The 18865-nt window shown below is 35.2% G+C and overlaps 1 protein-coding gene across 1 annotated transcript in view; it reads right to left on the bottom strand.

Annotated features, from left to right (window-relative positions):
- The window catches only part of ABCB5 (ATP binding cassette subfamily B member 5), a 114562-nt gene that overhangs the window by 80345 nt on the left and 15352 nt on the right, over nucleotides 1-18865 (bottom strand). The window contains exons 7-13 of the mRNA XM_065938846.1: nucleotides 16273-16397; nucleotides 15326-15503; nucleotides 13883-13996; nucleotides 13457-13567; nucleotides 11273-11398; nucleotides 9583-9786; nucleotides 62-232 (exon numbers count right to left, since the gene is read on the bottom strand). Of these exons, the coding sequence (XP_065794918.1) occupies nucleotides 62-232; nucleotides 9583-9786; nucleotides 11273-11398; nucleotides 13457-13567; nucleotides 13883-13996; nucleotides 15326-15503; nucleotides 16273-16397 (1029 nt within the window). The remainder of the gene's footprint in view (nucleotides 1-61; nucleotides 233-9582; nucleotides 9787-11272; nucleotides 11399-13456; nucleotides 13568-13882; nucleotides 13997-15325; nucleotides 15504-16272; nucleotides 16398-18865) is intronic.

Here is an 18865-nt window from a genome sequence, read left to right as displayed (position 1 = left end):
TTCTTGTATTTAAAAAAAATGCTGAACCAGGAATATTAAAATAATGAGTCTGCTTACTTACCTTCACCAGTGCAGCTTGAACTACTGATTCGCTTTCTGTATCTAAGGCAGACGTAGCCTCATCTAAGATCAGAATCTTCGGGTTTCGAACTAAAGCTCGAGCAATTGCGATTCTCTGTTTCTGTCCTCCACTCATTTGAGCTCCTTTTTCCCCTACCAAGGTATTAAATTTCTAATGAAAATTAGGAAAGAAAACAGAAACAGAAGGCAGCATGGTCAGATGATTAGAACAGGAAATGGCAGTCACAGTCGTGGATTTTTTTCTCATTTATTTACTGATTGAACTTTTTATTTTGTATTGGGGTATAGCCAATTAACAATGTTGTTAAGAGCTTCTGGCAAACAGCAAAGGGACTCAGCCATATATATGTGAATTCATTCTCCCCCAGATAGTTGTGTCTTAATGCCGGATTAATCACTGCTGCAGCCTGGATAGTATTTGATCTGTGATTTGTTCTTTGTAAAAATAAACAACCATTTTATAAAGAATCTATTGAAGAGAAGACCAAAGAAAAATTTGGCTAGGACTAAAAAAAATGAGGACATAGCATAATCTAGGATTTTAAGGAAGATTAACAATAATTTGAACCAATTTTCAAAGTTTTAAAGACACTTTTAAAATGCACTGGTATCTTTAATAGAAACACTGTAGTACAAATAATTTATTTAAAATGTTTATTAGTAATTTAATGTATTACCCATAATTTGCTTTACATTCTGAAAAATAGTATGAAAAAGATTATTGCAAAAACAAACTTCTTCCTCAAAATGTTTTTTCAATCTTGGGAGACTTTTTGGGCCTTCTTTTACTTTTTCTTGATATATATGTCTTTAACAAGGTAGATATTGTTAGATATTTGAAGTTGGAGGTAATTTCTAGAACTAATGAAGCATAATTAGTAATATTCTATTGTGCTAGGTCCCTGATTCAAACTTCATTTCTTCAAGGACTTACTTTCAAATAATATTTCTAAACTAATAACTTCTAGAGTTTGACCTTTACATTAAAAATGTGCATGCTAAGTCGCTTCATTTATGTCTGACTTTTTGCGACCCTATGGGCAATAGCCTGCCAGGCTCCTCTGTCCATGGGATTCTCCAGGCAAGAGTACTGGAGTGGGTTTTAATGCCCTCCTCCAGGAGATCTTCCTGCCCTAGGGATCAAACCTGTGCCTCTCATGTCTAACCTGCATTGGCAAGGGAGTTCTTTACTACTAGCACCATCTGTAAAGCCCCACATTAAAAAATAAAGTATATATAAATACACACACACCTTATTGATGAATAATTTTTCATAATAAAATGCATCCATTTTAAAAGAATAGTCCTATGAGTTTTGAAAAATGCACGTATCCATGTTATTACCACCCAAATAAAAACAGAAAATTTCTGTCATCCTAGAAAGGTTCCAAATGACCCTTTCCAGTCAAAACCCACACCTTGCCTCAGATACCATTGATTTGATATTTATCACTATAAATTAATTTTTCTAGTTCTACAATTCCATATAAATAGAATCACAGAGTGTGCACTTATTTTTGAAGTTTGATGGCTTAAGTTTCCCTTGGTCTAAGATTCATGGTAAATCATATGTGTATATAGTATGAGGTAAGGGCCACGTTTCTTTTTTTTAACACATGGATATCCAATTTGTCCAGCACCATTTGTTGAAAAGACTTTCCTCTCTCCCACTGAATTACACTGGCCTTGTCAAAAGTCAATTCACTAGGTATATGTGGGTCTATTTCTAGACTCTATGTTGTGTTCCACTGACTTACACCTCCATTGTTATGTCAACCTGTGTGTATGCTCAGTTGTGTCTGACCCTTTGCGACCGCATGGACTGTACCCTGCCAGGCTCCTCTGTCCTTGGAAATTTCCAGGCAAGAATACTGGAGTGGGTTGTCATTTTCTACTCCAGGGGTCTTTCCAACCCAGGGATCGAACCTGCATCTCCAATGTGTCTTGCATTACCATCGTGCCACCTGGGAAACCCGCTGTTAGGTAATTATCACTGTCTTAATTGCTGTCTTAAAATTAACTATTGTAGGTCTTCCAGTTTTGCTGCTCTTTTTCCAAAATTGTTTGACTATTATTGGTCCTTTAGATTCCTAAATAAATATTTAGTCAGCTTGTTGACTTCTGCACATTGAAAAAGACAGCTGAGATTTTGATTGAAATAGCATTAAATTTATAGATTGATTTGGGGAGAATGCATATCTGTAAAAATATTCAATTTCTAAATCAATGAATAAGATACATCTTATTTATTATATTTAGATATTCTTTAATTTCTCTAAGCAGTGTTCTATAGTTTTCACATAGATTTACAGATCTTTCATTATATTTATTCTATTTTATATTTTTAATGCTATTGTGAATGCCACTTTTAATTTCATTTGTAGTTGTTGCTACTATTCTGAGAACCAGTTTATTTTTTTCATAGTTATACGTCTTATTCAGGTTACCTATCCACTTCTATTTGAGTGAGTTTTTGTGGTCTGTGTCTTTCAGGGAATAGAACCTCTTCTATATTGTCAACATTATAGGCATATCTTTGTTCATAGTATTCCTATATCAACCTTTTAATGTCTTTGGGATTAATAATGATGTACCTTCTTTGATCCCTGATATTTGTAATTTCTCTTCTCTTTTTTGTTTCTTCGTCAGGCTTGCTATAGTTTTACTGATTTTATTGATCTTTTTAAGGAACCAGCTTTTAGTTTCACAGTGACTGTTTCTAATGCTTTCTGTTTTTAATTTCACTGTTTTCTGCTCTAGCCTATATTATTTCTCTTCTACTTGTTTTGTGTTTTATTTGCTCTTCTTACTCTAGTTTCTCAAGATGCAAACTCGGTTAATGAATTTTAGATCTTTTCCTTTTCTAAAGTAAGCACTTGATGCTGTAAGTTTCTCTTCAAGCAGTTGATCCTTGAACAACGTAGGTACTAGGGACACCAACCTCCATCCAGTCAAAAATCCAAGTATAGCTTTACAATCAGTCCTCTGTGTCCACATCCTTGAATTTCACCAGCTGGGGGTCATGTAGTACTACAGTATGTACTATTTGGAAAAGATTCCTGTATAAGTGAATATGTACAGTTCAAACCCATGTTGTTGAAAGATCAAGTTTATTCCACAAATACAGATACCTTGCATTTTCATTTTTATTTACTTCAAAAGTTTTAAATTTTTCTTGAAACTTCCTATTAGCACCATATATTATTTAGAAGTAGGTTCTTTAATTTTCAAATATTTGTGGATTTTCCAGGTATATTTCTGTTATTGATGTCTACATTTTAATTTTATTATGGTGGCCCAAGGACACACTTTGTATGTTTCCTTTGAAATTATAAACATTTTTTCTTTCAATGTCGAGAATATTGTTTTTCTCAGTGAACATTCCACATGCACTTAAGAAAAATGTTTTATGCTGTTATTGAGTGAAACTGTCTATAAATATCAGTTATATCTAGTTGGATGATAGTATTGTTGAGGTTATCTATATCCTTAGATCTTTTGCCTACTTGGTCTATCAAGTGTTAGAGCCTTCAGCTAAAATTGTGGATTTGCCTGTTTCTCCTTTCAGATGTATTGTTTTTGCTTCATGCATTTTGAAATTTTTTTTGAATCTTTTAAAAAAAGACTTATTTTTTATAGATTAAAAAAAATAGTGTTATTTATTTATTTGGCCATGCTGGGTCTTCTTTGCTGTGTGGGCTTTTCTTTGGTTGCAGTGTGCAGGCTTCTAATAGTGGTGGCTTCTCCTGTTGCTGATCGTGGGCTCTAGGGCACATGGGCTTCAGTATTTCCGGCGGGAGGGCTCAGTAGTTCTATAGTACAGGCTCAGTAGTTGTGGTGAATGGGTTTAGTTGCTTCGAGTCATGTGGGATCCTCATGGACCAGGGATTAAACCTGGGTCTCCTGCATTGGCAGGTGGATTCTTTACCACTGAGCCACTAGGGAAGCCCTAAAGATTTTTTTGATGTGGACCATTTTTAACATCTTTATTGAATTTGTTGTAATATTGCTTCTTCTTCTTTTTTTATTAATGTTTTTGGTTTTGGGGCCCTGAGGCATGTGGGATCTTAACTTCCTGACCAGGGATCGAACTTGCATCCCCTGCACTGGAAGGGGAAGTCTTAACCACTGGACTGCCACAGAAGTCCCTTGAAATTTTGCTTAAGTGGACAAATATCGAGATTATGGGTTTTTTCTTTTCGCCTGTGGATCATTGTTTCCTGTTTCTTTGCACATCTAGATATTGTAGAATACACATTGAAATCTGTGCCTAATATGTTGAAGAGACTCAGTTCTGTTTTATTCTGAGGAAAATGTTGATTTTACTCTCATGTGCATGCGTGTTTGCTAAGTCGCCTCAGTCATGTGCAACTCTTTCCCACCATATGGACTGTAGCCCACCAGAATCCTCTGTCCTTGGGATTCTTAAGGTAAGAATACTGGAGTGGGTTGCTGTGCCCTCTTCTAGGAGATCTTCTCAACCCAGGGTTCGAGCTTGCGTCTCTTAACGTCTCCTGCACTGGTAGGTGCGTTCTTTACCACTAGCACTACTTGGAAAGCCCTTTCACCCTCCTAGGCAATTCAAATATTGACTGATCATCCTGGTTTTATGCTTTGTTGTGGTGAATCTGTTGTTGTTCAGTCACTCACTCTTTGCAACCCCAGGGACTGAAGCACGCCAGGCTTTCCTGTCCTTCACCATCACCCGGAGCTTGCTCATCTAAAGAAAGCCTCAAAACTTGGCAGGACCCAATATCCAAGTTCTGTCTCCTTTAGGGTCTTGTCATCACTTGGTTTTAGGATTTTGTTAGAGCAAATGATTTAGAGTCAGCCTTACTCTAAGGTGTGGTCTTTACTTCTAAGGTGTGACTTTTTTTGGTGTCTCAGCTATATGCCTGAGGTATAATGAGGTGTTAATGTGACCTCTCCACGCTGGCTGGGTTGTGTTTTCAACGGCTCCACCACACTGCCTAACTTTGAGTATCTCTGCTCTACTATAGCTTTGTAGCAGCTGCTCTTCTGTAAGCCAGGGGTAATCTTATATCTGAGAAGGATTCCCAAAGGATGCTTACATGGACATCTGCCCCCCATCTCATGTCCAAAACTCTTTTATTTTGGCTCTTCAATTTCTTAAGCTGCCCTGAAATTCTGTCTCTATCTTTTATCTCAGTGGGACTGACATGTTCTCTTTGAATTCCATTTTACAGAGATGTGATGGGGTCATAATTTGTTCCCAGGAAGCATGCTGGACATTCATGGACTTTCTTCGAGTTTCCTTCCTCTCAGGAATCATAGTTCTGTGCTACTGCTTATCTAATGCTTGGAAGCAATTGTCCTATGCCTCATATATTCTAGTCTGTTTTATGGCTGTTCATGGGGAAAAGCTAGCAAGTATCAGTTAATCCTAACATACTAATTAAAAAATATGTGTGTATCATAGTTGGGTTCCCCTGGTGGCTCAGATGGTAAAGAATCTGCCTGTAATGAGGGAGACCTGGGTTAAATCCCTGGGTTGGGAAGATCCCCTGGAAGACGGCATAGCAACCCATTCCAATATTCTTGCCTGGAGAATCCCCATGGACAGAGGAGCCTGGTGGGTTATAGTCCGTGGGTCACAAAGAGTTGGACACAACTGAGTGACTAAGCACATCATAGAAGGATTAATGATATTTATTTATTTTTCTTTTTAATTAATTTTTTTATTAAAGGATAATTGCTTTACAGAATTTTGTTGCTTTCTGTCAAACCTCAACATGAATCAGCCATAGATATACATATATCTCCTTCCTTTTGAACCTCCCTCCCATCTCCCTCCCCATCCCACCCCCTCAAGGTTGATACAGAGCCCCTGTTTGAGTTTCCTGAGCCACACAGCAAATTCCCATTGGCTATCTATTTTACATATGGTAATGTAAGTTTCCATGTTACTCTTTCCTTATATCTCACCCTCTCCTCCCCTATCCCCATGTCTGTAATTCTATTCTCTATGTCTATTTCTCCATCGCTGTCCTGTAAATAAATTCTTCAGTACCGTTTTTCTAGATTCTGTATATATGTGTTAGAATATGGTATTTATCTTTCTCTTTCTGACTCACTTCACTCTGTATAATAGGTTCTAGGTTCATCCACCTCATCAGAACTGACTCAAATGCATTGGTTTTTATGGCTGAGTAATATCCCATTGTATATATATGGACCACAACTTCTTTATTCATTCATCTATCGATGGACATCTAGGTGGCTTCCATATTCTAGCTATTGTAAACAGTGCTGCAGTGAACAATGGGATACATGTGTCTTTTTCAGTTTTGGTTTCCTCAGGGTATATGCCTAGGAGTGGGATTGCTGGATCATATGGTGGTTTTATTCCTAGCTTTTGAGGAATCCCCATACTGTCTTCTATAGTGGCTATATCAATTTACATTCCCACCAACAGTGCAAGAGCATTCCCTTTTCTCCACACCCTCTCCAGCATTTATTGTTTGTAGACTTTTTTATGATGGCCATTCTGACTGGTGTGTGGTGATGTCTCATTGTGGTTTTGATTTGCATTTCTAATAATGAGTGATGTTGAGCATCTTTTCATGTGTTTGTTAGCCATCTGTATGTCTTCTTTGAAGAAATGTCTGTTTAGGTCTTTTTCCACTTTTCGATTGGGTTGTTCGTTTTTCTGGCATTGAGTTGTATGAGCTGCTTGTATATTTTGGAAATTAATCCTTTGTCAGTTGTTTCATTTGCTATTATTTTTTCCCATTCTGAGGGTTGTCTTTTCACCTTGCTTATAGCTTCCTTTGCTGTGCAAAACCTTTTAAGTTTAATCAGTCCTACTTGTTTACTTTTGTTTTTATTTCCATTACTCTAGGAGGTGGGTCATAGAGGATCTTGCTTTGATTTATGTCATCAAGTGTTCTGCCTATGTTTTTCTCTAAGAGTTTTATAGTTTCTGGTCTTACATTTAGGTCTTTAATCCATTTTATCTTTGTGTATGGTGTTAGGAAGTGTTCTAATTTCATTTTTTTACATGTAGCTGTCCAGTCTCAATGGTGAAAAACTGAAAGCATTCCCCCTCAGATCAGGAATAAGACAAGGGTGTCAACTTTTGCCACTATTATTCATAATAGTTCTGGAAGTCCTAGCTTCAGCAATCGGAGAAGAAAAAGAAATAAATGGAATCCAGATTGGAAAAGAAGAAATAAAGCCCTCACTGTTTGCAGATGACATGATTCCCTAAAGATAGTATCAGAAAATTAGTAGAGCTAAGCAGTGGATTTAGCAAAGTTGCAGGATACAAAATCAATACACAGAAATCACTTGCATTTCTATATACCAACAATGAAAAATCAGAAAGAGCATTTAAGGAATCAATCCCATTTACCATTGCAACAAAAAGAATTAAATATCCAGGAATAAACTTACCTAAGGAGACAAAAAAACTGTACACAGAAAATTATAAGACACTGATGAAAGAAATCAAAGATGACATAAACAGATGGAGAGATATTCCATATTCCTGGCTAGGAAGAATCAATATTGTGAAAATCACTACACTACCAAATTCAATCTACAGATTCAATGTGATCCCTATCAAATTACCAATGGCATTTTTCACAGAACTCGAACAAAAAATTTCACAGTTCATATGGAAATGCAAAAGACCCCGAATAGCCAAAGCTGTCTTGAGAAAGAAGAATGGAGCTGGAGGAATCAACTTTCCTGACTTCAGATTATACTACAAAGCTACAGTCGTCAAGACAATTTGGTACTGGCACAAAAACAGGAATATAGACCAATGGAACAAGATAAAAACCCCAGAAATGGATTTATTTTTGAGTATAGCTTTCCCTAAATTTTTACCTATATGAAACCACTTCTGTAACTTTTATTTATTATTATGTTTATTCTTATGTCCCAGTTTAGCCATCATGGTTGTGGAATTTAGCTTCTATCATAATAAACCAGCAATTTTAATTTGTTCTTTGGATTATATCTTTAGCATTTACTATTAGATTTATAGTAAGGAAGACCTTTCTCTAAATATTGGACTTTTAGTAAAAATAAGTCATAACTTACAGGGAATGACTTCAGTTCAGTTCAGTTCAGTCACTCAGTCGTGTCTGACTCTTTGAGACCCCATGAACTGCAGCATGCCAGGCTTCCCTGTCCATCACCAACTCCCAGCGCTAACTTAAACTCATGTCCATCGATTAGGTGATGCCAATCAACCATCTCATCCTCTATCATTCCCTTCTCCTCCCACCTTCAATCTTTCCTAGCATCAGGGTCTTTCCAATGTGTCAGTTCTTCACATCAAGTGGCCAAAGTATTGAAGTTTCAGCTTCAGCATCAGTCCTTCCAATGAAAATTCAGGACTGAGCTCTTTTAGGATTGACTGGATGGATCTCCTTACAGTCCAAAGGACTCTTCAAGAGTCTTCTCCAACACCACAGTTCCAAAAATGACTTAAGAGGCACCAGAAAACTCCTTAATTCCAAGTGGAAAACTGAGGATCATTTTTTTTTTTTTTTTTGAGGAAAAAAAGTCAGTGAAAGTGTTGAATGAAGGTCAAAGAAAGGAAGTTTGTGTTTTCCCAAACCATAAGGCAAAGAATGACCTCAAAGAATAACTTTTCTGTCCTAAGTATGACCCTAAATAATGGGGGAAGGAGGTAATAAATAGCATAACAAAAATTTTATGGAAAAAAAAAGAACAAAATTATTATGACCTATGGAATGTGATTTGTAAAATATATTCATTAAAATAACTTTTTTGTTATTATTGCCTTCTGGGATGTTAGAATTTTATTTGTATTTTAAATTCACATATCATCCTTTCTTGCTTCACAAGGTGCTCCCCATAACAATTTCAGGTGATAGTGGGATGAAATTGAAAATGAAATGAAAAACTGAAAATGAAATGCTACTAATGAACAAATACTTTAAGAAATATAAATGTTTTTATAGTTCTCTATCAATTTTAAATATCCATTAGGATCTTATATGTCCTAATACCGCAAATTATAGTTTACTGTATCTCTTTCCAACTATAATTTCACATTTCTTATCCAATAGTAGTTCCATATACTTCAAAAACAAATTTTTTTCCTTTGCCTTAACACAGAACCAATCTGAACTTTGCGTGTGACATTCCCACTCTTAGCCACAAGATGGCCTTGCAAATCAACATTTTGCAGATACACATTTCTCAGGATGGATCGATGATTTTGTTTCATGTTTCTTTGTTATGTTTTAATATATCCTTTATTTTTCTTTTCCATTAGCAGTGAGAACTAGTAAGAACAAAACATATTTAAAAAATTGACCTTTCAACAATGTTTTCCTTGGGTTTTATCATGCTCTCTCATTTATAGATGTTTCACCTAGGACAATGCAAATATTAATCACACTTCCCTTACTCTGTAGATGTTATCATTATTTAAGTTATTTTGGAATATCTCAGTGCTTTAGGTTTAAGCTAAGAATATTCGTTACTTAGTGTACTTACCTTGGGAAATTCCATTATAAAATCATAAGCATTTGCTTCCTTTGCTGCTTTCTCAATGTCTTCATTAGTCACACCATCTTGTCCATATCTAATATTGTTATTAATGGTGGTTCCAAACAAAACAGGCTCTTGGCTGACCACTCCAAAATGTTTTCGATAATGCTGCACATTTAAAGTTCTGATGTCGTTACCATCCACTGTGATCTACAAATCCAAAGGAATGAATCATCGTGGTGCTTTTCACTGCATCGGGTTAAAACCTTTTTTACTACTCCAAAACATAAGCTGAGAAGCAGGTTGTTTCAGGAAACAAAGACTGACTATATTTTGATAAAGTATGTATAGCAAGTACATTGCCAATAGACTTTTTCTGGTAGTTGGGAACTAATAAAACCTAAAAAATGGACTTAAAATTTGGTCAAACTGTATGAATATCTTTACTCTACCCCACAGACTATAACCTGCCAGGCTCCTCTATCCATGGAATTCTCTAGGCAAGAATATTGGAGTGAGTAGTCATTCCCTTCTCCAGGAGATCTTCCTGACCCAGGGATTGAACCAGGGTGTCTTGCATTGCAGGCAGATTCTTTACTGTCTGAGCCACTAGAGAAGCCCTGACACTAAGGCTAACATGATCCACAGGCCCTGACATGATCCACAAATTAGGTATGATGATGATATATACTCTAGGAGTCACAAATGTTATTATGCAGACACATGTAAAAATCTTCAGTTTTGTTATTTTAAGACTTATGTGACCTCTGCATTGTTTTCTAGGAAATGTCCTTCCTTCCCTTCAACACCACAATCCTCTGCAAAAGATAAAAGCGCATTTTACTCCCTGCTATAAATAATCTTAAATGAACATTGTATTCTCCATAGATAATACCATTATCCATTATCCCTACATATTTCAATGACAGAAGCCAAGGTATGATAATCATAACTCTGGTATTTCACACCAACTGGTATTCTGTCAGGTAATGGGTATTCCATGCAACTGCTTTATACAGGGATACTTAGCCAATAGTTTATTCAATATTAGCATGAATACATAGGTCTAGTATATTCCACATAAAGACTTAAGAAAACGTCAAATTTATGTTTCAGAAGAGTAGGTTTTCTTTTAAAAGTAACAGTTGAAAAACTGAATAGAAGCATTACAAATTATGCTTCTGTGACTATCATAGTCTTGTTTTCTATGCTATTCACAGGTTAAAAAATTAAGTGCAACATATGGATGATGCAAAAAAATGAGAGTGCATATTTTCTACAGATGTTATTCTATTGGGATGTTTTGAGAGACTGAAATTCTTGTTAAGTTCTGGGTATTACAAATTACTAGTTATTTTCCTCTACAGCATTTATTATCTTCTAACATTATATAATTTACTGATTTTATTTATGGTCTGTCTCTGCTTATTAGAATGTAAACTTGATGAGGGCAGAGAGGTTTTTTTGCTTTGTTCAGCAGTGTATTCCCAGCACATAGAACAATGTCTAGCTCTTGGTAGGTGCTCAATAAATACTTGCTGAATGAATTAATATGCAATAGAGAAAACAATATGGATCCTCTCCCAGCCCCACTGTTAAAAATTAAAAGTTGACATAGCTGTAAGTTCTCTGTAACAGGTGGGTGTTTCCACATCTCGTTGTGTGGACTGTACGTGATCTTGCTAGGTGCACTTACAAAGCCGTCATCAGGATCATATAACCTCTGCAGAAGCTGGACGGCTGTACTCTTCCCACTGCCATTGGGGCCGACCAAGGCTACTGTCTCTCCAGGCTTAATTTTGAGATTCAGACCTTTCAGAATCTATTGAAATGTATGGGAGGGAAATTTATAAAAGTAGGATAAGTTAGAATATGATTTTCCTGTCTTCAGAAATTTAATGTATAATTACAAACAGAAAAATTTTGGCACTTAAAAACAAATTTAGATCTTGCTATATTTGTTTCATGTATGTGTATAATTACCTACACAATTTTGGAAAGTAACAGTAAAAAACTAATCATCTCTCTCTATAAAAAGAAGATCTAAGTTGAGTACTCATAGACTAGTAAGGAGCCACAGCAAACTTTTCAACTTTTCAGTCAAAATACTTCATGTGAATTTCATGACTACCAAGTTAGAGGAAGTTATATCTTCTAACTTGCAACAACGGGAATGAAACCTTGCCAGATATCTCTGTGAGCCCTTTAAGGAAGTTCTTTCTTAGAATATATTTAACACTGTTGCAAAATATATTCTAAAGTAAAACAACTGGCAGACTTCTTAGGGATTTGCTGGAATAGGATTTCACCACTAGAAAGCCTCCTTTTCTAGTGGTAGATCTCACAGGAACATTTTAATTTAGGGGGAGTAAGTACTTCTATACTTTTCTCAATAACTGGGACTTGCTACCAGCAGTCAATGTCCTGGAAGCTGCATTATGAGAGAAACTCCAAAAAGCTACCCTCTCAAAATGACAACAGTAATTCTGTTGAGAAACTGTCACCTATCTTTGCTTACATTTTCCCCAAACATAGGAATATTCTCTTGAATTCTTTCACTTTGATCTCCACATTTGTAAAGAAAGAGACTCTTTAAACAGACCAAAAGTAAAACCTTCAAACGGCCAAGCAGAGAAAAATTCTCTAAAAGAGATGAGAAATAAAGGAACCCAGTTGGGAGTACCTCCTCTCCCATCTGCAATTTTACTCTAGAATTCACTTCTGTTCTCTCTTTCGAAGAATCTGTGTTTTGTTTATTTAAAGTGGGTAGATTTTTTTTCGCGGTGGGGGGGGAGTTATTCATTTTTAAATTTAACAAAATAGGCTATGTTTCAAAGGTTCATTTAAAAAATAGTTGTTTAAAGCCCAGAGAGCTCTTTACCAAGCAACGTACCGGCAAAACTGCTGCTTAAGTCTCCAGGAAGCCAACCCAAATGTAGTTGCAAAATGGAATTAAAATGCTCTATTTATATTAAGAAAAATGATGGAAGACAACACTATTCCAATAACGGTTATTGAGTAACAAATTTTTTTTTAAATAGTGATCTTTGAAAAAAATAATTTCAATCAAAGACCTAGAAAAAAATAAGGTAGTAGGAGTAGGTAAATATCTTTTTTCAGTGCAAATTATGCAGGGGATATTTGGACACTTTAAAAGACAGTAAAGGTTGATGGCATTAGTAATTTTACCTATTTCACTTAAAATCATCCTTTTTCTATAAGACAAGATATTTTATTAGGAGTTATTCCTTGCAATCTTTAACAGTAACTACTTTTTAAAATAAATACACTAATAAGATGAAAGGATGAAAACAACAGAACAGACATATTTTTACTAGAACTTGTCCAAGACTGATAAAAGGAGAAGGATGCACTTTATGCTGAGTGGTGTGTGTGTGTGAGTGAGTGTGCGCTTGTGTAAAAGAGACAGAAACTGAGGCACAAAAGCTGGTGTAGTAAAGGCCTTAGGGAAGGGAAAAGGGAAAGACACGACATATACACAATTGTCTATGCTGAGTAGGAAAATATCCAGGGACCACCAATAGGTGGCACCATCAATTCAAGACATTTTTTCTGTGCTCCCAAATTCAGAGTGAAGGAATTCCAGGGAGGTGAAAATACTTTAGTCAGTTGAATATGGAGAAGAGGCTGCAAAATGCAAGTAGTTTTTCCAAAGTTATTTGTGCATTTGTGATCTATCCTTCCTTCTTTCCTTCTCCTCTTTCTCTATGTGTCTCTATCTCCATCTCTCACCTCAAATCTCTAAACAAAGCAGCCAAATCTTGGTCAGACTAATCCTAAACAATTTCATAAGAAGTGATCAAGGCAGTGGAAAGTAATATTAGAAAATGGTACATTTTTGTAATTAAATTTTACTTACCTTGATAGATGGTCTTGATGGATAACTGAAAGAAACATTTTTAAATTCCACAGTTCCTTCTATGCATTCCAATTTATAGCCTGTTGTTGAAAAGTTATCTATAGTGGGTTTCTTGAAAAAACAAAGAGGGCATTATAAATCTTAGAGAAACTAAGCTGACACTCTCTATATTCTAAAAGTAGTTTAAAGATGTGTTTTCTTTTACAATATTTTCCTTTCTGCTTTAGAAGTGCATTGAGTTGGATATGAAGGTTTTGATAAAACACAATCTCCTTACAGAAGAGTTAAAACAATTCCTCTTTCCATACCCAATTAGTCAACATGGATTTTGTCCATCTTTTCATTTCAGTGAAATGAGTGTGCCTGTTCTTTGGTTTCCTTCTTGCAATAATGATAGTTATCTTTCAAAGCAATTGGGAGTCTTACCTTATCAATAATGTGGAAAATATTAAAGGCGGCTCCTCTGGCTATAGTGAACGTTTCAAAGTTAGGGGCTGCTGCTCCAATACAATAACTACTATGGATTACACTAAAAAAAACCTACAGAAACAAAAAATAATATTTATCCTTCACAGTTACATCAGAGGGACAACAGAATGAAGCGTATACTTGGTTGAGATTCAGAGGGATTTTAGAGAAATTAGATAGGAAAGATCGGAAGATGTTGTCAAACAGAAAGGAAATATTAGTTAATCCAAGTGCAGTCGGCCTTTTCTTAATGTTGAACAATTTCTAACTGTCCCATAATCATCTTGTTATTACTTGTGGGGAAGTTGAGCAGAAAAATCTGCTTACTGAGGACTGCTAGCCACACGTGAACCTGGATAGGTGAGGAGGTGAGCTGTACTCTCCTGCATGCTGGTTAACTTCTTAACTTTAAAGAGTAGGATTTCATAGATTTCACTGTCTTAGAGATTCTGTACTGTTCTTCCCCAACTTTTCTGATTACTTGTATTAGTGGACAGTTGTCCATTTTCAGACAGACACATCTCTGTCAAAAGACAAATAAGCAAAGAATCTCACGAGCTAAGTGCTAGTTTCCCTGTCTTATAGATGAGGAAGCTAAAGCTTAGCAAGTTAGTTATACACCTAGAGTCACACATAAATTGAGGAGGAAAAATGTGCTAAAAATTTCTCAAACTCAAGTTTTGTTTACCAGAAATTAATGAATAGCTTAAAGGCTTAAAAGTAAAAGTCAAACTTTAAAAGATGACTTTAGTTGACAGAAAAGAAATCTATATAGAATGGGAAGGCCAAATGAGAACTAAAGTATATCGGCCGGATCCATTTAGTTCATCAAGACAAATGACTCAACCCTGAACTGATATGTTTATTATTGAAACTTAGGAGTGTAAGTGAAAAAATTATAATTTAATGTATAACCATTAAGAGTTTAAAAAACTCTAAGTTGTGATGTTGAACATAGTTCTATATAGTTTGTTTTAAACATTACTATGAACTGAAAGGACAGAGGAAGAGTCCAATCTACAGAATATTTCCAGAAGAAGACATTTAGCAAGATGAATGCAGGGCGCCCTCTTATCTCAGCAAGATGGAAAGAAAACAGTCTCACAAGAGACTGGTCTTTTTGACTCCTGGATTAAGATGGCTCTAACTCCCAGTGGAGAATTCAATGATGATTCTTCCAAAAGCATCATGCTTTAGAAGACACTAAATCACACTGGATGAGTAAATCCTGACGACGGACAACTATAAAGGTGCATACAAATCATTTAAAGGAAACAAATATTTGTTTATAAAAACACTCATCTTTAAATATTCACTATCATTCAAAGAGAAATTTTTAATAACCACTAGGTAAGGAAAGATTATCTAAGCCAGTTACCTTTGTTCTCAAATAAGACTTACAGCAAGAACAGTTCCGATGGTATAATCAGGTTCTCCACTAAGAATCAAGGAGGTTCCATACCAAAAAGCAAGTCCATAGGTTCCATTCATAAAGAAGTACACAGCTCCAAGAGAGAGTTTCGAGGCAATAGCTTTTTTTATACCAACATCCTTTGCATCTTTTAGATTCTGTGTATACCTTTAAAAGACACAACAAAATATAATAGTCTTGAGTGACAGTCGCTCAGTCGTGTCTGACTCTTTGCAACCCCATGGACTATAGCCCATCAGGCTCTTCTGTCATGGAATTCTCCAGCCAAGAATACTACAGTGGATTGCCATTTCCTGCTCCAGCCTTGATAAAGTGAAACAAGTTGCTGAAAAACAAAGATTCTAGCTGTGAGATGAGTCTGTAATTTTCTTCTTCACTTTAGAGGAATAACTTGGGGATGAGGATTATTTCTGGGAAGAGATTTGCTGTCTAAATTTTGACAATTTCTTCAAATTCCATTTCCATTTAATTTTCTTCAGGTAAAAGTTAAAGTAATTATTTTTGTTATGAATAAGATGAAGAGCAGCCTTGCACTTAGAATAATTTCCATTGATCTCTGCACTGACCTCCCTCTTCAGATGTCTGTGTATATATGTGAAAAGATGCCTGGAATGATAGTCACTAAATACTAATTATGTTTTTCTGAAGAGGGTGAAACAAGGTAAGTTATTTTTCTTTTGTATATTTCTCCAATGGCTTGAATTTTTATAATATGGGTGCAACAGTTTTACACAAATAATAAAGTTATTGATCTTATTTAACAAAACAAAATAACAACCACCAAAAAAAAAAAAGTTGCAGTTGTGACATCAGAGAGAGATGTGTTCCCATCACAGCTGGACCACTGACTCCTGGTGGAAATAGCCTCGGAGGAAAATCATAGCAAGTGTATATTATCATAATTAAAGAAACAGACCTTTGAATTTCTTTCTCCTGGGCCCCAAAGGCTATGACTGTTCGGATTGATGACAAGACTTCTTCTGCTACAGCGCCAGCTTTGGAATAGGCATTTAATTCCTTACTGGATAATGAAATAACTATCTACAATAAACAAAGACCACAATTAACCTAAGAATAACTTAGGGTAGACAAATACCATATGATATCACTCACATGTGATACAAGAAGGCTACAAATGAACTTATCTACAAAACAGAAATAGAGTGACAGATGTAAAAGATACATTTCTGGCTACCCTGGGTAAGGGTAAGGGGACAAATTAGAAGATTGAGTTTGACACATACAAACTTATATATATATATAATAGATAAGTAATAAGGATCTACTGTATAGCACAGGGAACTCTACTCAACACTCTGTAATGGCCTATATAGGAAGAGACACTAAAAAAGAATGGATATATGTATATGAATAACAGATTCACTTTGTTGTACACCTTCAACTAACACAATATTGTAAATTATACCCCAATAAAACATAAAGTGTGATTGATCATCAGGAAAAAAAGAATAACCTGAGATACTAACAATGTGCAGAGAATTTAATTCAGGTAGAATCTAGAATGACAAAATTTTACTATTGAAAAGATACTTATAACATTCTAACCCAGTCAGTTTGCAAATGAGGAAATCAATGATGACAGATACTGACTTTTTAGAATCTCACAGCAGTGAATAAGCTTAGCTTAATATAACCTAGAGTCTAAATCTCTGTTTTTCCTTCTAATGGAGTTTCACTGTTTTTTCTCTATATTTTTAAAAGCTTAGAAAATGAGTATCTATCTCAATACAGTTTGGAAAAATTTGATTTGGAGAAGGATATTAGGGACATGGTTCTTCTTAAGTGTGTTTTGAAAATTAGTTTGCCCAATTTGACTTGATTTGATTTCTTACTATGTAAAAAGAAAAAAAGAAAAAGACTTCCCAAGTGTGAGTTGGAGAGTTGTAGCAAGCAGTGGAATGAGAGAGAGAGAGAGAGACTATTTCTTGGTGATATTAGTCAAGTTTACTTGATTTCTCAAAATATTTAATCAGCTTGTGCCTTTTTCTCTATTATTCATCTCACTTACTATTCCTTTAATAAGTGAAGGATTTAATTTAGTAATTAGCATAAGAGTTCAATGAAAGGAAGCAGGGAAATTGTCCTTAGGGTTATAAGTCTGTAACTGTGGTTTACTCACATAACAAATCAATCCACTTTCAAAATACACTCCACATAATTGAAACTAATTTTATGTAAGACATGTTCAGATGTTTGCTAAAGCAGAAGGTATTATAAACTGAGTAATCCTCATTATTTACCAAATTCACTAATAAAGATAGCTATTTCTATAATGTATCACTGAAGGGGAAACTGAACATAGCAAAAAACCTTGTAATGGGTTGGCCAAAAAATTCATTTGGGCTTTTCTGTAACATCTTATTGAAAAACCCAAACAAATTTTTTGGCCAACCCAATACATATCCAGTATTCAATAAACACTTGTTGAATTAAATTGAATTAAAAGATGCTAGAAACCATCCAGCCTGGCTTCTTCAGTCATTTAGATAATTTTGACTTTGCTTCCTATTGCAACCAGTTAACAACAAGAGCAGACTTTAGTGCTGTTCTTTTTAAACTCATTGTCCACTTCACTTCTTGGGAAGTTAAAGCTCTGATTTTAGTAACATGGGTAATTTTCCTACTGAGGGGTCCTCATTTCTAGTAAGCTGGGGATGAAGATTTTGACAAGGGTTACAAGGTCAACACTAGAACTCACTGAATAAAGATCTGTGGTCTAAACACCCAAATCTATTGTGAAGGGATTTTTAATCACAGAATATTTTTTTATTGCTGAAAGTTCTTGTTTGGTTGAATTTGTATATAGCTAACAAAGAAACTCAGTGAATTTTATGGTTTTGACTTCCATAAAGAACAATTAGCTTTGAAAACTTTTAAACTCAAAAAACCCCAAAACAAGACAAAACTCCATCTTTCAAGAAAACACTGTGCCTCCAATCTAGGAAATGGTGCGCACATTGGTAGTACTGCCGAAGACTTGACATGGAGAGAAGTAATAAGGACATATTGGTGCAGGGGTATATATATATTGCGCTTCACAAAGGGCACTGATTCAAAACCAGGCTGTAAAAAGATTAATATCTTGTAAAGAGATTAATATTCACACTATAACAATGATAAAATATAACTTGTATAGATACATAATTTGTTTTAAAAAATTGAAACAGATTGACATATGAACATATACATTAGCAGACATTTTAAATGGTAATTCAGAGCCTTATAAAATATAAATTTGAAATGGTTGACATAAAATAGTCATATAACAGCTTAAATGTTTACTGTTTTAGGATTTCTCCATTCTGTTCTGGTGAAATTAATAGAAACACATTTATCTGGGAATGTAGAATACACAAGATTTTCCCAGCATTCAATGTATAGTGGCATAAAACTTTATCCATGCTAGTATTTGAAACTGCATTAGGTTCTAAATGAAAGGAATATTTTTAGATGTTAGTAAGATATTAAAACCAGACTTCATTGTAGTC

This window comes from Muntiacus reevesi, chromosome 6 (genome assembly GCF_963930625.1).
Source record: "Muntiacus reevesi chromosome 6, mMunRee1.1, whole genome shotgun sequence".
NCBI lineage: Eukaryota > Metazoa > Chordata > Mammalia > Artiodactyla > Cervidae > Muntiacus > Muntiacus reevesi.
The sequence above is the reverse complement of the archived record's forward strand: the minus strand, read 5'-3'. Positions and strand labels throughout refer to the sequence as shown.